The sequence below is a fragment of the Salmo salar genome, chromosome 05 (assembly GCF_965601325.2).
Source record: "Salmo salar chromosome 05, fSalSal1, whole genome shotgun sequence".
Lineage (NCBI taxonomy): Eukaryota > Metazoa > Chordata > Actinopteri > Salmoniformes > Salmonidae > Salmo > Salmo salar.
In genome coordinates, this window is record NC_138295.1 from 78114642 (window position 1) to 78136831 (window position 22190).

Sequence of the window (22190 nt, forward strand, 5' to 3'; positions counted from 1 at the left end):
ATCACTTACTCTATGGATTGTTACGACTGACAGAAGCTCAAATGAGACTCAGAATATAATAATCACTTTATCTCTGGGTATTTTATTAGAAATGCTCTACACAAGAAAGAAAACATAGAATTGGGTTACAGGGAGAAAGAGGGCTGTGTGTTAACATTGTAATCTCTGAAGACTGAAGAAACTCTAGCTGGAGACACGCACACAATACCTTTATCAAAAGAGTAGAAGAGATAACAGTTAACACGGCTGATTGGGTGACTAATCTTTAAGTTAAAAAAAGTATCTTTTTTTTTTTTACTGTAGTTCAACACGCCTTACATGCTTTTCTTTAACATACAATCACTGTCCTCAACCCCTCACACCTCTCCTCCTACACCAGGAGTTTCACTATCACTCCATCCATATCTCCCTCCCTCGCTCCCGTCCTCTCAGAGAAAGAGAGGATAGCTGTCTAGTACTCATATTTACATGGTTATGGTTCAGTTGTGGTCAAGTACAACCACTTTAGTAATGGAAGGTTCCAACCCCTCCAGGTTATAGAGGGTCATCTTGAGATGGGATGTTTCCTGATTCATCTGGAATTCCTGATGTTACAAGGATCAACAGGAATAGTCTGCCGGACATCTCTGTGGAGCCAATCTCATCCCTGATCATAATATATGGTTAGACGGACCGGGATGAGAATGGAGAACATTCAAGAGACCAAGCCAATCCAGAGCTTACAATGAAAAACAAATACCCACACATACACAAACCCTTAAATCAAAGCCTATGAACAAAACTATAAGAAAATCAATGCAATAGTGAGAATGAGAACAGACTGGCTCTATACAGAGAAAGGCCAGTTGTGGCTGTCACCAATCCACTGTGAGATTCTGTGCTTGGATGAACCATAGGAAACTGAAACATTCAAATCAATAAGCAAATCACACCCCCATGTTGACTAGTCTCTTCCAACACCAGTCACATTGCCTGTTGACGGACAACAGAACCCTAATAGAACTCAGCTGTAGACTGACTGGTGGTTAACTGTCTCCATTTTAAAAAGTACACTTCTGAATGGAAATGTTATTTGGTAATATAACCTGTAATAATGCGTTTCATAACTCATTTACAACCAAAGGAGGTTGGTGGCACCTTAATTGGGGAGGATGGGCTCATGGTAATGGCTGGAGTGGAATCAGTGGAATGGTATCAACTACAAACACATGGAAACCAGGTGTTTGATGCCTTTCCATTGGCTCCGTTCCAGCCATTATTATGAGCCGTCCTCCCCTCAGCAGCCTCCACTGTTTACAACTCAGTGAGAAGATGTTAATACTACCTCAGCTTAGACAGGTACAGCACCTGAGGTACTGCGTTCAGAATCAGTCAGACAAACACACACAGGTTATGGCTGCCATATGACAAATGTGCCAGAAAATTAAATAAGAAAAAAATTGAATGAAAACAACTTATCACAACGTGCTTGTGTGTCGGATAAGTGATGACAGGAACACACTGCTGAAGAACAGTTTACAGTGAAGAGCTTTCCTTCCCATACCTCCTCTCTCTTACTAAAATATCTGCAGTTTATAGTACTCTATCACCCTCCTTCCCTCCAAAATATGATCTCCTCCTCCTTCTCTACCTTCCCCTCCCTCTCTCTTTTTTCTCTCAGACAGGTTTGTCTGTCTTGCGTGCGGTGATGAAGGCCATGCCGTGAGTCCTGAAGTGTGTGTTCAGATCCGAAACCTTCTCAAAGCGTTTCCCACACACCTTACACCCCACCCTGCCCTCCCCGTCCTCCCCCAGCGGTGTGGGGGGGTGAGACGAGGAAGAGGGAGACCCTGGCAGGGAACCCCCTCTGGGACTCCCGTCACCATGGTTACCGCCGTTGCCGGGCGATGATGTCAGGGAGCGGTCGTTATGGCCATGACGGCTGTGGTTGTCAGGGGGCGTGTCTCGAACCCTGTGGCTGATGAAGCGGTGGCGGGAGAGGGAGGGGGCGGAGGCAAAGCAGGCTCCACACTGTAGACACTGCAGGCTGACTCCTCCCCCCAGGGCCTCGGAGCGGTGCTGGGGGATGTGGTCCAGGAAGACGGCGCGGTCCTCGGTGGTGAAGCCACACGGAGCACAGTGGAACCCAGACTCTGGCTGAGGAGGGGGGGCCGAGGAGGTGACGCGAGGTCTCTTAGCAGGGACGATGCCCTCGGACACATCGTCCTCTTCCTCCTCAGTCTTCGAACCTCCTCCTCCGTCTTCCTCAGCTGAAACAGTGAACGGAGGGTTGGAGCCTCCGTCCTGCTCCGAGGAACTGTCGGCCCCCTCTGCACCCCTCCCTCGCTGACAGACAGAGAAAATTAGAGTTAATGACATTTAGCATTAATAACCGGTCTTCCTATATTAAGGCTGCAGTCGGTAGTTGTGAGAGAAAGTGGAACTCTACCTTTGTGTCCACAGCTGACATGCCGTGTCTCAGCTGGACATGTCTCTCCAACACCAGTCTACTGCTGAACGTCCTCTTACCCTCACTACACAACCTACACACACACACAAGTTAGGGTTTAGTGTAGGGGTTAAGGTGAGATACAGCTGTTGTAGGGTAGTATAGGGGTTAGCGTGTAGTGTGCATACTTAGTAGCAGTAGATGACTCATTTAGACTCTGACGTGGGGGTAGGGTATGTAGGGGTTAGGGTGTAGTGTGCATACTCACCGGCAGTGAAAGGCTCGTTTGATGCCCTTGTGTTTGACTCTGATGTGGCGTCTGAGGCTGGACGTGGAGGAGAAGGAGTTCTCACACAGACTACACGGGAACTTCTTCAGGATCTACACAAAACACAGGCACCTTACAGTGAACAGTCCCCTCAGCTCCCCTAGTTTAAAAACAGAAAGGCTACTAAAGACAATGATGCTTACTGAGAAAAACGGCTGAAAATCTGTTCTTCAAAGAAAAAAAAGAGGGCAAACTTTCCTGGATCCCTCCACTTCATGTGAGAGGTGACTGTGCTCCAGAACTTTAGATATACATGATATGACTTTATAACCTATATGATCGGGCCCAATCCCAACTTGAGAAACACCTGGGGAGCTCAAAGGTGAGCATAAATAAACTCTGATCGTATTTTGATGGAAGAACGTAAGTGACGTATTAAGCATAACTTTTCTCAAGTGAGGATTGGGCCTGTGGTGATTAGGTGATTCGTTTAAGGGCCAGATAGGGGTTAATTTTGGGCGGGACTGGGCCCGTGGGCTGGCAGTAGAGTAGGCCTGACCTAGAGGGTCAGAAGATACAATGGATCACTGATCAGTTAGAACCGATTCAGAATCAATCTACTGTACTGCACATCAAACAGTATATCACTACTGCATGAAACATTTAACTGTCTTTATGTGTAGTCTATGTGCAGTCTGTGTTCCTGACCTTGCCATGCTGCTCGGCCATATGGGTAATGTAGTCCTCTCTGTCAGCGTAGCGGGCGTGGCAGGGAGAACAGCTCCACCCTGGGCTTGTCTTACTGCTCTCTTCCTCCTCTTCCTCCCTTCCCCACTCCTCTCCGTCAGAGCTCTCCGTCTTCACCGAGCTCCGCACCCGAGGGGGAGGGGCAGGGGAGGGCGCCATGGCAACGGGAACTTCCTGTTTGACTGCGGGGCCTCTGTGAGTAGTCTGAGCGAGGGAAGGGGGAGGAGAATAGAGAAAGGAACACAGCAGATAGGGAGATGGAGGAAAGTTAAGCTACATATCATATCAACAGAACTGACTGACCCAAACCCAGTCTGGAGAAGGACTGTGTGAGAGGAGAACCCATAGATGTACCTTGATGTGCTCCAGCATGGAACTTCTCTGCGCATAGAGTTTGGGGCATTCAGGACACTTGAACACGTGCACCTTCTGCTTGACTAGGTGGGTGTCAAAGTGGACGTACAGCAGTGGCTTCTGGGTAAATACCGTGTCACACATCACACACTTGTAGATCATCCTGTAAGGAAGGAGTGAAGGGTATAAGCTTCAATGCCATACAACACTCCTTCTGTGGCCTCCAACTGCTCTTAAACGCTAGTAAAACTAAATGCATGTTCTTCAACCGATCGCTGCCCGCACCCGTCCGCCCGACTAGCATCACTACTCTGGACGGTTCCGACTTAGAATATGTGGACAACTACAAATACCTAGGTGTCTGGCTAGACTGTCAACTCTCCTTCCAGACTCATACTAAACATCTCCAATCCAAAATTAAATCTAGAATCGGCATCCTATTTTGCAACAAAGCCTCCTTCACTCACTCTGCCAAACATACTCTCGTAAAACTGACTATCCTACCGATCCTCGACTTCAGCGATGTCATTTACAAAATAGCCTCCAACACTCTACTCAGCAAACTGGATGCAGTCTATCACAGTGCCATCCGTTTTGTCACCAAAGCCCCATATACCACCCACCACTGCAACCTGTATGCTCTCGTCGGTTGGCTCTCGCTACATATTAGTCGCCAGACCCACTGGCTCCAGGTCATCTATAAGTCTTTGCTAGGTAAAGCTCCGCCTTATCTCAGCTCACTGGTCACCATAACACCACCCACCCGCAGCACGCGCTCCAGCAGGTATATCTCACTGGTCACCATAACAACACCCACACGCAGCACGCGCTCCAGCAGGTATATCTCACTGGTCACCATAACACCCACCCACAGCACGCGCTCCAGCAGGTATATATCACTGGTCACCATAACACCACCCACCCGCAGCACGCGCTCCAGCAGGTATATCTCACTGGTCACCATAACACCACCCACCCGTAGCACGCGCTCCAGCAGGTATATCTCACTGGTCACCATAACACCACCCACCCGCAGCACGCGCTCCAGCAGGTATATCTCACTGGTCACCATAACACCACCCACCCGCAGCACGCGCTCCAGCAGGTATATCACACTGGTCACCATAACACCACCCACCCGCAGCACGCGCTCCAGCAGGTATATCTCACTGGTCACCATAACACCACCCACCCGCAGCACGCGCTCCAGCAGGTATATCTCACTGGTCACCATAACACCACCCACCCGCAGCACGCGCTCCAGCAGGTATATCTCACTGGTCACCATAACAACACCCACCCGCAGCACGCGCTCCAGCAGGTATATCTCACTGGTCACCATAACACCACCCACCCGCAGCACGCGCTCCAGCAGGTATATCTCACTGGTCACCATAACAACACCCACCCGCAGCACGCGCTCCAGCAGGTATATCTCACTGGTCACCATAACACCACCCACCCGTAGCACGCGCTCCAGCAGGTATATCTCACTGGTCACCATAACACCACCCACCCGCAGCACGCGCTCCAGCAGGTATATCTCACTGGTCACCATAACACCACCCACCCGCAGCACGCGCTCCAGCAGGTATATCTCACTGGTCACCATAACACCACCCACCCGTAGCACGCGCTCCAGCAGGTATATCTCACTGGTCACCATAACAACACCCACCCGCAGCACGCGCTCCAGCAGGTATATCTCACTGGTCACCATAACACCACCCACCCGCAGCACGCGCTCCAGCAGGTATATCTCACTGGTCACCATAACACCACCCACCCGCAGCACGCGCTCCAGCAGGTATATCTCACTGGTCACCATAACAACACCCACCCGCAGCACGCGCTCCAGCAGGTATATATCACTGGTCACCATAGCAACACCCACCCGCAGCACGCGCTCCAGCAGGTATATCTCACTGGTCACCATAACAACACCCACCCGCAGCACGCGCTCCAGCAGGTATATCTCACTGGTCACCATAACAACACCCACCCGCAGCACGCGCTCCAGCAGGTATATCTCACTGGTCACCATAACACCACCCACCCGTAGCACGCGCTCCAGCAGGTATATCTCACTGGTCACCATAACAACACCCACCCGCAGCACGCGCTCCAGCAGGTATATCTCACTGGTCACCATAACAACACCCACCCGTATCACGTGCTCCAGCAAGTATATCTCACTGGTCACCATAACAACACCCACCCGTATCACGCGCTCCAGCGGGTATATCTCACTGGTCACCATAACACCACCCACCCGCAGCACGCGCTCCAGCAGGTATATCTCACTGGTCACCATAACAACACCCACCCGTATCACGCGCTCCAGCAGGTATATCTCACTGGTCACCATAACACCACCCACCCGTATCACGCGCTCCAGCAGGTATATCTCACTGGTCACCATAACACCACCCACCCGTATCACGCGCTCCAGCAGGTATATCTCACTGGTCACCATAACACCACCCACCCGCAGCACGCGCTCCAGCAGGTATATCTCACTGGTCACCATAACAACACCCACCCGCAGCACGCGCTCCAGCAGGTATATCTCACTGGTCACCATAACACCACCCACCCGCAGCACGCGCTCCAGCAGGTATATCTCACTGGTCACCATAACAACACCCACCCGCAGCACGCGCTCCAGCAGGTATATCTCACTGGTCACCATAACAACACCCACCAGCAGCACGCGCTCCAGCAGGTATATCTCACTGGTCACCATAACAACACCCACCCACAGCATGCGCTCCAGCAGGTATATCTCACTGGTCACCATAACAACACCCACCCACAGCACGCGCTCCAGCAGGTATATCTCACTGGTCACCATAACAACACCCACCCGCAGCACGCGCTCCAGCAGGTATATCTCACTGGTCACCATAACAACACCCACCCACAGCACGTGCTCCAGCAGGTATATCTCACTGGTCACCATAACACCACCCACCCGCAGCACGCGCTCCAGCAGGTATATCTCACTGGTCACCATAACAACACCCACCCACAGCACGTGCTCCAGCAGGTATATCTCACTGGTCACCATAACAACACCCACCCGTAGCACGCGCTCCAGCAGGTATATCTCACTGGTCGTCCCCAAAGCCAACACCTCCGTTTGCCGCCTTTTCTTCCAGTTCTCTGCTGCCAATGACTGGAACGAATTGCAAAAATTGCTGAAGTTGGAGACTTATATCTCCCTCACTAACTTTAAGCATCAGTTATCTGAGCAGCATACCGATCGCTGCAGCTGTACACAGCCCATCTGTAAATAGTCCATCCAACAACCTACCTCATCCCCATATTCTTTTTTTTTTGCACACCAGTATTTCTAGTTCCACATCATCTGCACATCTATCACTCCAGTGTTAATTTGCTAAATTGTAATTACTTCGCTACTATGGCCTATTTATTGCCTTACCTCCTCACGCCATTTGCACACACTGTATATAGACTTTTTCTATTGTGTTATTGACTGTATGTTTGTTCATTCCATGTGTAACTCTGTGTTGTTGTTTGTGTCGCACTGCTTTGCTTTATCTTGGCCAGGTCACAGTTGTAAATGAGAACCTACCTGGTTAAATAAAAGGTGAAGAAAAAAAATATATATATATATAAAAAAATATCTGAGAACACAACCAGTGTGTGTGTACATACTTGGCCTGTCCTCCAGTGAGTGTGGGGTGCTGGGTGTTGATGTGGCTCTGGGCGCTGGGGGAGGACTTGAAGGCCATCGGGCAGCTGGGACACTTATGGAACACCTCACAGTGGGCCGTCTGGATATGGGACTTGACCGAGTTTAACCCTCCAAACACCACCTGACAACTAGAACACCTGCAGACAGAGAGAAATATCATTGTAGATGTTGTCCCTAAACACTGATTCAGGGTCAGATATTTCTTCATCCTCCTAATGGTTAAAGCATGGGTTGGAGGTATGGCTGTTGCGGTGACCATACTACTGACACACTGGCAGTCACGAGTCATGACCAGAGTAAAATTCCACGTAATTGTTGAGTCATGGTAATCTCTTATGCACTCTGGACATGTGTTAGTAGTACTCAAGTTGCTAACTACCACCAGGTCCTAATGGCCTGGTACTCAGGGCTCTACTGTCCCTCCATCGGGTCCTAATGGCCTGGTACTCAGGGCTCTACTGTCCCTCCATCAGGTCCTAATGGCCTGGTACTCCGGGCTCTACTGTCCCTCCATCAGGTCCTAATGGCCTGGTACTCAGGGCTCTACTGTCCCGCCATCGGGTCCTAATGGCCTGGTACTCCGGGCTCTACTGTCCCGCCATCGGGTCCTAATGGCTTGGTACCGAGGGCTTGATTGTCCCTCCACCGGGTCCTAATAGCCTGGTACCCAGGGCTCTATTCTCCCTCCATCGGGTCCTAATGGCTTGGTACCGAGGGCTTGATTGTCCCTCCACCGGGTCCTAATAGCCTGGTACCCAGGGCTCTACTGTCCCTCCATCAGGTCCTAATGGCCTGGTACTCAGGGCTCTACTGTCCCTCCATCAGGTCCTAATGGCCTGGTACTCAGGGCTCTACTGTCCCTCCATCAGGTCCTAATGGCCTGGTACTCAGGGCTCTACTGTCCCTCCATCAGGTCCTAATGGCCTGGTACTCAGGGCTCTACTGTCCCTCCATCAGGTCCTAATGGCCTGGTACTCAGGGCTCTACTGTCCCTCCATCAGGTCCTAATGGCCTGGTACTCAGGGCTCTACTGTCCCTCCATCAGGTCCTAATGGCCTGGTACCCCGGGCTCTACTGTCCCTCCATCAGGTCCTAATGGCCTGGTACCCCGGGCTCTACTGTCCCTCCATCAGGTCCTAATGGCCTGGTACCCCGGGCTCTACTGTCCCTCCATCAGGTCCTAATGGCCTGGTACCCCGGGCTCTACTGTCCCTCCATCGGGTCCTAATGGCCTGGTACTCCGGGCTCTATTCTCCCTCCATCGGGTCCTAATGGCTTGGTACCGAGGGCTTGATTGTCCCTCCACCGGGTCCTAATAGCCTGGTACCCAGGGCTCTATTGTCCCTCCATCAGGCCCTAATGGCCTAGTACTCAGGGCTCTATTGTCCCTCCATCAGGTCCTAATAGCCTGGTACTCAGGGCTCTACTGTCCCTCCATCAGGTCCTAATGGCCTGGTACTCAGGGCTCTACTGTCCCTTCATCAGGTCCTAATGGCCTGGTACTCAGGGTTCTATTGTCCCTCTAACCACTCTGACATCAATGGAAAATATAATCAAACACTAATCATCAAAACAGTAGGACTATTGTACTTTTAAAACTCACTGTGATAATCAATTTGAAGAAAGACGTTCAACAGCAGTTCAACTTGGACCAGTGCAAAATATGGTCATTGTGGATGTTGTTTCAAAGCCTAACACAACGAAATGGACGCTTTCTAAGGTGATGATTCATTCAAAACACCTATTAGAGCTTATTCATAGGCTTCTATTATATGACCCCAAGCCTGTTATACAATACATAGCATAAAGCATATTATGCACGGTAGAAAAACATAAAACAAAACTGATTTAAGATTTCTTTGGTACATAATTGATCTAGCCTATACTCCAAAATTAAACCAATTCTAGTAATGGCCTTTGAGTGTGGGCTGTATTATTATGCATACTGGATGGACTGGTTACCTTATGCTACGCTCCAACATTTCTATCCATGAGTCTGGAAGAGAACGTATAGGCCTAGGCCATGCTGTTGCTTCATTTATCATGCAGGGCAGCTTATAGTTAGCCTACAATGATGGTGAATTTGATTTTGAATAGCCTAGTAATAGGGCATTTTTTACATTTTCAGAATTAATTGGGTGACACATTACCTTTAACTATACAGAATATCTCACCACCATGCGTTTCCATCGCCTCCCCTCTCTCCAGCGCGCAGACGGGCTGTCAACAGTTTAGTGAAATATGTTTCATTGCGAAAACATGTCACTATCGATGTTCTCAAACAGATTTCACTTGGTTTCTCAAATGGAGCACTGGGTAGCTACAGGAACGGGGTTGGAGAACCCATGGCATACAGAGTTTGGACGGAATAGCACCTGTAGGGCCGCCAGAGCACGGCCTGTAGGGCCGCCAGAGCACGGCCTGTAGGGCCGCCAGAGCACGGCCTGTAGGGCCGCCAGAGCACGGCCTGTAGGGCCGCCAGAGCACGGCCTGTAGGGCCGCCAGAGCACGGCCTGTGGGGCCGCCAGAGCACGGCCTGTAGGGCAGCCAGAGCACGGCCTGTAGGGCAGCCTGAGCACGGCCTGTAGGGCAGCCAGAGCACGGCCTGTAGGGCAGCCAGAGAACGGGCTGTAGGGCAGCCAGAGCACGGGCTGTAGGGCAGCCAGAGCACGGGCTGTAGGGCAGCCAGAGCACGGGCTGTAGGGCAGCCAGAGCATGCTCCTCAAACAATGGTTGGTGTGTGGAGTGAAATAATTGTTGTTATATTTATTTCTCAGCTGCTCATTTTAAGCACATGCTCCGCTAACCCAAGTAGCCTACAAAACGGACCATTTACATTTATTTATTTTTTTATTTTTTTTGTCACTTTAGCAGACGCTCTTATCCAGAGCGACTTACAGTAGTGAATGCATACATTTCATTTCATGCATTTTTTTGTTGTTGGACTGGCCCCCCGTGGGAATCGAACCCACAACCCTGGCGTTGCACACACCATGCTGGCGTTGCAAACACCATGCTCTACCAACTGAGCCACAGGGAAGACCAGCGGGGAAGCGCACGGCCTCCATTCACTATTGGAGTGCATACAGATGACATGTCTTTTTCCCCTGCCCCAGTGATAATGAGCCATTCTAAATCGAAATACATTTTACACATTAGTAAAGAAAATATTAAATTAAGAGTAGTCTGATGGGTGAAAATATGATGACTTGATGAGAGCACAGCTGTGCAGCCTGAGGCAAGGAACAGAGCGCAAGCTTTTTCTGCTACTTTTCTCAAATCATCAATAGCCTGTAGTCGCACCATGCAGCCCATATGTTTTGATTTCTAAGACATTTCTGTATCATTCACAACTAAAGTTCTTAAATAACTCAAAATCTAGAATATAGGACCTGTTTCAAATGATCACTTTTATGCTCAACATAGCTACTTCATATGCGAACACACTCTGTAATGGGATTGTTTTCCCCCAGCTAAGTTCAATTATACTGTTCTTACTATAAAATCATATAAAATAAAAAGCATATATTGTCAGCTAAATGAACAAGCCTACAGCCTATGGCATGGAGCATAGCCAGATAACATAGGCATACAGTAGCCCAACTCAAATGTTAATCTTCTGAAATACATTTTCTTCATATCAAAATGTTTCTTTAGACCTGAATAAAATAAATAATCAATTTATTGTGATGGTGTACATTACATAGATTTATTATACTTTTTTATATGTTGACGTTCCAAAGGTGCACACGTTTACGTTAATTAACGGTCAATTTCCTTGAGACCGGCAGACTTTAGCAAAATTTCATGACCGCTACAGCCCTATTTGGTGGTAAGGCAATCTGATCCTAGATCAGTGTCTACGGGAGTAACTAGGTTTGTTTCAACTACAGAGGGAGTGAGGGGTGAAAGGTCACCTGTATCCGATGCGTCGTGTGAAATGGAGACAGGCCTCCTCCAAATGGGATTTGAAGGCTGGCTGCTTGGCCACACCCCCACACTCTGGGCAGACGTAGGGGGGGCGGGGGTTGTGGATGCGAGCGTGAGCAGAGGCACTGCAGCCGTTAGGAAGGAGCATGGGAGGAGAACACTCCGTACAGGACTGGAGAGAGAGAGACAAATGGGGAAAGGAGGGTGCACAGGTCAGTAAGGCAGGTACTCCTAAAGCCATAAAACAAGCTATTACATACAGTGTCTAGACTGAAAAAGTTCTGTGGATTTTTGAACACACACACTGCTCTACTCACAGTGTTAAGGGCTGGTTTGACCTCTTGGAAGTGGGCAGCCACCTCAGCCTTGCTGCAGAACTGCACCTTACACTCAGGACACTTGTTATTGGTGTACAGCACCGGCTCTGTCGCCTTCTTACAGATGATTGGCTGCTGCAGCTGGGGTGCGGGGCTCAGGGTTGCCGGGGTCACTGCTGAAGTCACAGCCGGAGCAGAGGACGCTGGGACAGAGGAGGTGGAGAGGGAGGGAGAGAGCATGCCTGAAGGAGGCATAGAGAGAGACAGGGAGATAGATAGGGGAAGGGGAGTGAAAGGTAAAGAGGAAAAAAGAGTGAGAGGTAAAGAGAAAGGTGGGGTAGATAGGTACTGATAAACAGCGCTGCACTAGTATTCATAAAGCGTCTCAGAGTAGGAGTGCTGATCTACGATCAGGTCCCCCCGTTTATATAATATTCATTATGATCTCAAAGTCAAATCTGATCCTAGATCAGCACTGCTACTCTGAGATGCTTTACAGTGCATTCGGAAAGTATTCAGATCCCTTGACCTTTTTCACATTTTGTTATGTTACAGCCTTATTCTAAAATTGATTACATAATTTTTCCCCCTCATCAATCTACACACAATATCCCATAATGACGAGGTGAAAAAAGGTTTATAGAAATAATTGCAAATGTATAAAAAAACAAAAACACCTTATTTACTTAAGTATTCAGACCCTTTGCTATGAGACTCCAAATTGAGCTCAGGTGCATCCTGTTTCCACTGATCATTCTTGAGATGTTTCTACAACTTGATTGGAGTACACCTGTGGTAAATTCAATTGATTGGACATGATTTGGAAAGGCACACACCTGTCTATATAAGGTCCCACAGTTGACAGTGCATGTCAGAGCAAAAACCAAGCCATGAGATTGAAGGAATTGTCCGTAAAGCTCAGAGAGAGGATTGTGTCGAGGCACAGATCTGGGGAAGGGTACCAAAAAATGAACAGTGGCCTCCATCATTCTTAAATGGAAGACGTTTGGAACCACCAAGACTCTTCCTAGAGCTGGCCGCCCAGCCAAACTGAGCAATCGGGGGAGAAGGGTCTTGGTTAGGGAAGTGACGGAGAACCAGATGGTCACTCTGACAGAGCTCCAGAGTTCCTCTGTGGAGATGGAAGAACCTGCCAGAAGGACAACCATCTCTGCAGCAATCCACCAATCAGGCCTTTATTGTAGAGTGGCCAGATGGAAGCCTCTCCTCAGTAAAAGGCACATGACAGCCACTTGGAGTTTGCCAAAAGGCACCTAAAGGACTTTCAGACCATGAATGCCAAGTGTCACGTCTGACGGAAACCTGGCACCATCCCTATGGTGAAGCACGGTGGTGGCAGCCTCATGCTGTGGGGATGTTTTCCAGCGGAAAGGACTGGGAGCTTAGTCAGGATCGAGGGAAAGATGAACAGAGAAAAGTACATTGATCTCCTTGATGAAAACCTGCGCCAGAGCGCTCAGGACCTCAGACTGGGGCGAAGGTTCACCTTCCAACAGGAAAACAACCCTAAGCACACAGCCAACGCAGGAGTGGCTTCGGGACAAGTCTCTGAATGTCCTTGAGTGGCCCAGCCAGAACCCGGACTTGAAGCCGATTGAACAGCTCTGGAGCGACCTGAAAATAGCTGTGCAGCGACACTCCCCATCCAACCTGACAGAGCTTGAGAGGATCTGCAGAAAAGAATGGAAGAAACTCCCCAAATACAGGTGTGCCAAGCTTGTAGCGTCATACCCATGACTCGAGGCTGTAATCGCTGCCAAAGGTGCTTCGGCAAAGTAAAGGTTCTTAAGTAAATTATTGTATTTTTTATACATTTGAAAACATTTCTAAAAACCTGTTTTTACTTTGTCATTATGGGGTATTGTGTGTAGATTGAGGGAAAAAAAACTATTTTATCAATTTTAGAATAAGGCTGTAAACTAAAAAAAAAAATGTGGAAAAAGTCAAGGGGTCTGAATACTTTCCGAATGCAGTGTATGTATACAGTCCTAGGTGAGATATGAAGGTAATAGCACACAGTCTCTCTTACCGATGGGAGTGGTGTCCTGTTGGCCTATCATCTGCTCTACACTGACAGGTCTCATGACCAGGTGGGAACACTGCATGACCAGTCCCCTCTCCTTGTGTTCCCTGGCGTGGAGCAGCAGGCTGCACTTGTTGAAGAATGCCAGCCGCTTGGCACAGTGGTTACAGGTCACCTCGATCCTCAGGGACCGCCGGTCGTAGTGGCGGGCCAGGCTGCGCTCCAGGGCAAACGCATCGCCACACTCCAGACAGCGGTAGCCCTGCGACGCAAAGGAAGAACAACATGAATACAATACCTGCATACTCATTGGTGTTGTATGTATTGGCTGGCGCAATCAAATTTCCCCTTTGGGGATTAATATGTGCCCTTGAGCGAGGCACTTAACCCTAATTTGCTCCAGGGGTGCCGTAGTACTATGGCTGACCCTGTAAAACAACACATTTCACTGCACCCATCTGGTGTGTGATCATAAAAAACAACATAAACAAGAGCGATTTATTGGTATACTGAACACAAGGTCTAACAGAAATTGGACGTCCGCTTTTACTCCAACCACTACTAGTGCAATATTGAATCCATGCTGATATAGATCCATCAAACTCAACTCTGGACCTCAAAGCCAGTTCCACTGTGTTTTTTCATTGTTCCCATCTAATCTGGGACCGATTTAGACCTGGGACACCAGGTGGGTGCAATTCATTACCATGTAGAACAGAAAAGCAGCAGGCTCTGGACCTCACGGGGTAAGAGTTGAATACCCCTGATATAGACCTAGGTCTGTTACCTGTGCAGGCAGAGGCAGGTCCCACTCCGGTGGTAGTGGTGTACAGAGGTCTGGTCTGTAGCTGGGCAGCAGGTTCTTGCTGTTGAGGATCTTGTTGAAGGCCTCCACCAGACTGGACTGGCTCCTGGAGATAATGGCTCCTGTACTGTTCACTATAGAGGCTGGTCTACTGCCCCCCTGAGGGGTTAGGAGGGGGGAGGGGGACACAGACACACCCCCATTCAGGGTCTTCTGGCCCAGGCTGCGCACGCCGGCCCCCCCTGGACTGAATCTGGGGGAGGAGGAAGAAGCGGAAGAGACAGAGGGGAGGGCTGCTGACTTGGTGATGCTGACAGCCGTAGCCGACACTTTGGGCTTGTTGCTGTCGGCGGCCATCTTGTTTTGGGCCTTGCTGGCAGCCATCAACATGGCGGTACTTGCATCCTGGAGTGTAGACACAGGCAGGAGGCTGCCACCCTTTGACTTCTGCTGCGGAGGCAGCTGAGATGCCACCCTCTTGGGCCGGTTGAGGACCTTACGACTCCCCGGGGAGGGTTTGGAGCCATCTGCGCCTTTTGAGGGGGTCCCCCCTGCTCCTTTGGATGCTACTCGCGTCACTGTCCTGGTGATGCTGCCTGTAGGGGTCTTGACCGTTTTGATTCGGACTTTCAGCGGGCGAACGGGGGCTGTTGGTGTTGTCGTAGCGTTGGCCGGAGCCGTCTCGGTGTCTCCTGTTTGTCTTCCATCCACAACCTCCATCTTCTCGCTGTTCTCTGACCTGCTCCCCAGGCTAGGCTCACTCTCCATGGGCTCCTCTCCCTCTCTAGCCCCCTGTGGAGTTGATGCTGAGGTTGGTACAGGGCTGGAGCTCCTCTTGGGCACAGTGGACATAGCAGAACCTGTCTGGTCAGGCGGGGGGCTCTCTGGTGAGTCCCTCTCCTCGATCACATGTTCCGGGTTTCTTTCCTCCATCACAGGGCTAGAGATGGGTCTGGGGTTACTGAGGGCGGCAGCCAGCCAGGACTGACGGGCCAGGGGCTGGGCAGGAGGAGGGGAGGGAGACCTGGGGGTGGAGGGTACTTCATCTGGAGGGGGGGGTTTAGAGCTGGAGGATGTCTGAGAGATGGAGGGAGGGGGTTTGGAGGAGAGAGGAGGAGGGCAAGAGAGGAGAGGAGGGGAGGAGGGAGTTGGGGAGCTGAACAGCTCTGAAGAGGACACTTGGCGGTGTCTGCGTGGAAATTTGGGAGGGGAGCACATGGGAGAATCTGGGCTCTCTTGGATCACTAGCGGGCTTCCTAAATCCGGTTCAGAGTCATCCTCATCCGAGTCCATGATGCGCCTCACCCCCACTCTCAGGCTTCCGTTGGAGGGAAGGGGGGAGGAAAGAGGCCCGGGAGGGCACAGAGTGTCCTCACTCAGGATGGAGGGAGGAGAGAGGTGTGGGTTGACAGAGAGTGAGGAAGAGGATGATGATGATGAGGAGGATGTGGAGGTTATAGGACCAGCAGAAGTATGAGAGGAGAGAGGTTTCCGTCTGTTGAGAATATTAACTGTATGTTTGGTTGTGCAGGCCGACCCCCCTGCGCCTCCAATGCTGCCCCCTCCTTCACTCGCAGTGGGAGGGGAGCAGGTTGACCAGAGATCCCCGTTGGCCTGGCCCAACGCCTGGCCCAGCCCCTGGCCTCTCACACTGGGCTCCAGCATGACTGTTGACCCCTCAAACCCATTCTGGAGGAGAGGTTCTGAGGAGACCAGACCAGGCATCCTAGGAGCCAGTTGTGAATTCAGCAGGCCCCCCTTGACTCCCATCCCAGTCTCCACCTCAGGGTCTGTCCCACTGCCCCCAGGGCTGTCCCCATCCTCTTCATCTGACCCCTCAGTCTCTTCATAGGAGTCAGGCCTCACCCTGTTCTTAACAATCACACTGACCACTGGAGGCTCACTTTGGGAGTTGGGAGGGGAGTCAGTGGGGCTGGAAGGTCTTGGCGAGGGACCCCCGGCACCCGACACGCTGCCCCCAACCTTCCCTGACCCCTCCCCACCCTCTTCCGGCGCAGACTGGATGGCCTCTTTGGCATCTATGTCTGGAATGTCGAAGGCTGCCAACAAGTCGTCGAAATCTGGGGTTTTCATGTCCCCCATTCCTGGATTACAAAACCTGCAGAACGGACACACAGGGGTGAGAAATAAACACTGTTGTCTCCAACCCAACCGAAGCCTGAGGCAGGACCGAATACTATGAATCTTGATAATACATGACAAACCTAGATGTGACTTCCTGTTTTGAACGTGCATCATCATAATGTTGAATAGCAATGTTGAATAGCCTATATTTCAGGTAGCTATGTAAGTAAATTACTAGAACCCAATAAACCTCAAACCTGGCAAACTTGTTGAATGAGTTAGCAGTTAGAAGCAACCACTTTATTTGGAAGTTAGAAACTTATTTGAAAGTTCAAGTTCCCCAACAGCCCTCGTGTGAACTGGCTACTGAGCTAATGTTAGCAAGTTAGTACAGCAAAGACAGCTAGCAAGACCGATAGCTAGGCCTAGTTTTCAGACATGTTGCACATGCTTCATGCAGTGCAGCTGTACTAGCTATTCTCGCTGAGTTTGCGAGAACACAAAATGTGGATATTTTATCGTTATCAGACAGAATGTGTATTTAGCTATGTAGCTACCTACCACACTGAACTGTCAACCACCTCGGCACACATACACTAACTAGTTACGTTCCCTTCTAGCATTGCTCCGACAAGCTAGCGTAGCTAACATTACTTAGCTAGCTTGAATTTTCTACGTCGTCGTCAACGCAAGGAAGCCTTTTAACGCCTGCTTTTCAGGTATTTAAACCTTACAAGTGGAAATTATTTAAGGACATTCCTTTAAATAAGTGGTTTATACGGGTATATGTGACAAGCAGAAATGTATATCTAGTTTTAAATGCGAAGGAGATGTGGTTTGTTTACCTGGCTCTTCGGTTCCCGACTTTCCTTTTTGACGCATGAGTTGTTCGTCACCAGAAACGACAGGGGAGATAGGTCCTGCCAGGTTCATAACGTGTCAACGTTGGAAGCTGATGTGTATGCAATTTGCCAGCTGTTTTCCACACTCCTGACGTACATACGTGTTATATTGTAATGCCTTGTTCTTGCTCGTGTTGGCTATCATTTCCTGAAAATGGCAGTGGTACAATCAAATAACCTTTCTGGCACAATGTCCTCCAAAGCCAAGGGCATGCTTTTGTTGCAGCGGACAACATTTAGACAATGTATTTTATGTGTTTCACAAAGCATGGCTTTTCAGAAAGACCTACAGTTACACAGGGATAGTTTGCAATAAAATCAATGTTTAGCTGACATTTTTATACTAAAAGTCAAGTCCATATTCCACCACATCTGTTGTGTAGTCATCAATCCCCTTTTTGGAAGGAGTATGTGTACAGCATGTCAACATTGGCACAAAATTCCACAACATCCAGCCGAGGTGTTCTCTTGAATTATGTAAATGTATTTATTATTATCAGCACACAAATGTACACTTACTGAATGTGCTTGGGTTGATAAGGTCCCACTTTAGTACAAACTTTTTATTTTTTTTAAAGGCAACATGCATCATTAACCTTGACACAACAAAGATAAAGAAAGCCCTGTTGAACTGTTTGAGTATGGCGATACAAAAAAACCTAGAGGTCATTTGAGGTTACAGTTTGCACAACTATTATATTAAAGGAGCCATTGTCAACAGGTCAACGCCAGGGTATCTATTATGTTTACTGTGTAAATGTTCATTTCTTCTTCTCATCGTTTTTATCTTTCTTGCTGTCAGGTTTGGATCCTGTCTGTGAGGCCAGCGAGCCCATGGCATTCCGGATGGCCTCGTTGTTGGGGTCGACACCCGGTAGGTTCTCCAGGACGCTCTGGAGGAACTCTGGGTCCTGCATCACATCATAGTCCTCCTCATCCTGCAGAGAGAGATCAACATACGCTAGAAAAACAAGAGCCTTTGAGCATGTGTAATGTGCATATGTCCGCCACACATGTATACTTTCATCTCAGTGGTGTGTGAGAGTTGGCCGTACCTTAGCACCCTCTGAGTCTACGGGGGCTCCTGTGTCCATGTCCATTGACTCTGCACCAAACTCTGCTGGGTAGGATAGGACAGATGTTACAGACTGACTGTGCCATGTTATAACTGGCTATGGCTGGTTATAACAGGTGTATGTCACTGACCTCCACCCTGCATGGACATCTGTAGGGCGTAGGCAATCTGCTCGTCCTCCGTCATGCGGCTGAAGTCGGGCATAGCGGGCGTGGCCGTGTCAGCCTGGGGGACTGACATCTTCAGCAGAGCTTCGTCTGACTCTGGAACAGGGGGAGGTTAACAGTTTAGTCCCCCATATGCAGCGTCTCCCTCCAGGGAAGATCCAAGTACAGAGAGATAATGGTGTATGGGCATTGGTTGGTTGCCAGTTATAGATGAGTGATTAGTTTGTAGGTGGAGGGTTATAGTTGTGTACAGGGTGTAGATGGAGAGTTGTGTATTTGTCTCACCGTCAGCAGTAGGCGAGGGAACCCCGGCCTCAGCAGCAGACACCACTGCTGCCCTGCGAGTCTCATCCTCCTGCCTCTGTCTCTGCTCCTCCATAGACACCCTCAAAGCCTGGAGAAGGCACGGAGTGCAGAAAAAGTTCAAAGGAGGAAGATTGTAGCATACGATAATAATCATCCAAAAGAGGCAATGAGAGAGAGAACTAGAAAGCATAAAAACAAGAGTGAGAGAAGATGATCAATCCATCTAGTCCTCCCCCTCTCACCAGTGCCAGCTCTGGGTCTGCACTGGGGTCCACTCCAAACTCAAAGTCACTGGACCCCAGGCCCAGCATGGCTCCTCCCTCTCCAGCAAGGATAGGAGAGGACAGCAGGGCATCAGCCAGACTGGGACCTGGAGGCACTGTCACAAGGTGGGACCCTGCTCCTTCCTTCCCATTCAGAGTGTTGATGAAGGCCGTCAGCTTTTCTGTGTTCACCTCCTGGAGACCAAAAGGAGTTTATGTAAGGGAGACAGTGATGGCTATAAAGAAATAATGAGACCAGATAAATATTAGGTAAGATATTTGGTACCTCTTCGCCAAAGTTAATGATGTCCACACTGACTTTCTCTTTCTTTAGACGCTTTGCCATTTTCACCAGCTAGAGAGAATGTGACAGGAAATTATGTCAGAGCGGACATGCATGCAGTTAACAACACACGCCACACACTGCATTGATTGAACACTCACATCCTTCTCGTTGTCCTCCACTGGGCTGCCCACAAAGGCAATTATACGCATCTTGTGGTTCTTCCCCTGTCTGTGCTTCAGAGCCAACTGGGAGAGGAGAGGACACAGGGTTCAGTGTCGTGACATACAATAAGATGAAGGGTATTGTATTATTGTGTAGTATACATACATGTGCCACTCTGATGCCGGTGCAGAAGCTGATGTTTCCACGGGGCTGGACAGCGTGCAGTTTAGACAGTATCCTCCCCGCATCTGCAGTCAACGTGGTCAACACCTCACAGTTACTGCGCAGAGAACAATAGTTACTACACATTTCTTACACGCAATCACTAAAAACAATCACAAGTATCCTGGCATCCTGTAATATCTAAATGATGAATGTTTAAAAATGTTGTTGCGACCATAGGACAAACACAAAGACACATCTCACACACACAGCTCCTTACTTGGCCATGGTGATGAGGCCCACATTGTTCTCGGGGTTGCTGCGCGTCTTGGAGTGACACACAATGTTGACAGCATCTTGCTGGGCCTGAAGTCTGGTGGGGAGGAAGTCTCCATTCCTCATATACTCACTGTTGTCCACACTGAGGCACACGGACAACACAGTACATACATACATACATACATACGTACGTACGTTACACAGTGTAGCATGTAGGCCAGGGAGGGGCAACTCCAGTCCTCAGGAGCCAGAGTCGTGTCACACTTTTCCCCCCATCCCTAGCAAACACAGCTGATTTAAACGAATTGCATTCTAAACTGACGATCATGATTAGTTGATTATTGGAGTCAGGTGTGTTAGCTGGAGGAAAACGGTGACACCAACTAGGCTCCCGAGGACTGGAGTTGCCCATCCCTGATGTAGGCCCACTAGAGCAGGGTTTCCCAAACTCGGTCCTGGGGCCCCTCCTTGGGTGCACATTTCATTTTTTGCCCTAACACTACACAGTTGATTCAAACCACCAAAGCTTGATGAGTTCATCATTTGAATCAGCTGTGTAGTGCTAGGGCAAAAAACAAAACGTGCACCAGGCCTGAGTTTGGGAAACCCTGTATTAGAGCACAGTGACAAGGTGGCTGGTATATCTATATTTAGAACAGTGTTGCATAAATTAGTTAATGCTGCCATTTGTACGTTTTTGGGCGCACCGACCAAATTCACATAGAAATGCGAGTTATATGTAATTCTCATTGAAAGCAAGTATTTTACGTTTGGTTTTGTACACCAGCTTCAAAACAACTGAAAATACAATATTTGTGGTTATGGAAAAGATATTTCGCAGTGGTTTAGATGGTGCAATGATGCTCTACACTATACTTGCTTTTTTTGTCACAAATTACAACTATTAGAATTTTAGCAACCATTTCTGCAACGTGCATCTAAGTGTGCCCTTTAACTGGCAACAGTTTAACATTCTGCCAACCGTTTTCCCCAACCAGGACTCTCCATTTTACCCCCTTCTCCCATACTACTGCTAATCCCTAGACAGATTGATGGTAGGGGACATATTGAGGTGCCTAGTTAGCGAATGTTGTCGATGTTGACATAGGAAGCTTTTATCCAGAGCAGCTGAGGTAATCGTTTACCGAACCTTATGTTTAAACCACTGCCTTGTTCACCAAATAACGAATACTAGCAAGCTAACGATAACATTAGGAAAATCCATCACGACCTTACTTGAAACTTCTCGGAGAACATCTTGCTAGGTAACTAAGCTGCTCTAAATTCTCTGTGTTTTATTGCAATCATAACCGTTGCATGTCATAGCGAAGCTAGCATTAGCAAGCCAAAAATGACTCAGGAAAATGGCTAGGATTGCTGGCCGGATGTGTTTACATAACTCATGTTAGCGGTAATTTCATGATTTAAAAAAAAGACGCACGTTCACATTAAACTAAACAAACTCTTCCTCTTACTTAGTTAGATAATAATACATATGACAATTTATTTTTCCTTTCCCTTACCAGACCATAGTACTTTCAAGCCCCATCTTGGAATCTTTTTGTTGCCGGCTACGTCACCAGAACTGATGGTCGATGGGAAATGCACTTCGGCCCAAAAATACCTGCGCATATATTTGTTGACAATAACTTACACGTACACCACAGGAGGTTGGTAGCGCCTTAATTGGGGAGGACGGGCTGATGGTAATGGCTGGAGCAGAATTAGTGGAATGGTATCAAATACATCAAACCATGTAGTAATTCAGTAATTACTGTAAATAACTCATTGTGGAACCAATACCCCCCTCTCCTGTGCCCTTCCTTCCTTTCCAGCCATTGTGAGCAGCCTCCACTGACATACGTTATGGACCAAGAGAGACTGCAATC

At 48.9% G+C, this 22190-nt stretch overlaps 2 protein-coding genes across 4 annotated transcripts; both read right to left on the reverse strand.

Annotated features, from left to right (window-relative positions):
* Window positions 1–62: 62 nt before the first annotated feature.
* On the reverse strand, window positions 63–17760 carry LOC106575274 (zinc finger protein 687a). Of its 2 annotated transcripts, none has more exons than XM_045718956.2 (11): window positions 17545–17760; window positions 14597–16733; window positions 13816–14071; window positions 11766–12007; window positions 11436–11620; window positions 7479–7655; window positions 3798–3960; window positions 3405–3647; window positions 2697–2809; window positions 2429–2522; window positions 63–2325 (listed from the first exon to the last, which is right to left on the reverse strand). In XM_045718956.2, the coding sequence occupies exons 2-11, from the start codon at window positions 16715–16717 to the stop codon at window positions 1657–1659; spliced, it is 4263 nt and encodes a 1420-aa protein (XP_045574912.2). In that variant the 5' UTR covers window positions 16718–16733; window positions 17545–17760; the 3' UTR covers window positions 63–1656. The 2 variants fall into 2 exon arrangements, 1 of the variants encoding a protein (XP_045574912.2); XR_014392427.1 differs by lacking the exon at window positions 63–2325 and adding an exon at window positions 2900–3255 and having other exon boundaries at window positions 2484–2522.
* A 304-nt stretch (window positions 17761–18064) lies between these two features.
* LOC106605937 (26S proteasome non-ATPase regulatory subunit 4) lies at window positions 18065–21980 on the reverse strand. 2 transcript variants are annotated; one of them, XM_045718969.2, is made up of 10 exons: window positions 21825–21980; window positions 20303–20443; window positions 20026–20140; window positions 19857–19943; window positions 19699–19767; window positions 19392–19607; window positions 19129–19237; window positions 18808–18939; window positions 18657–18718; window positions 18065–18539 (listed from the first exon to the last, which is right to left on the reverse strand). In XM_045718969.2, the coding sequence occupies exons 1-10, from the start codon at window positions 21848–21850 to the stop codon at window positions 18363–18365; spliced, it is 1134 nt and encodes a 377-aa protein (XP_045574925.1). In that variant the 5' UTR covers window positions 21851–21980; the 3' UTR covers window positions 18065–18362. The 2 variants fall into 2 exon arrangements, with proteins under 2 accessions (XP_045574925.1, XP_045574924.1); XM_045718968.2 differs by having other exon boundaries at window positions 18657–18721.
* Window positions 21981–22190: the final 210 nt, after the last annotated feature.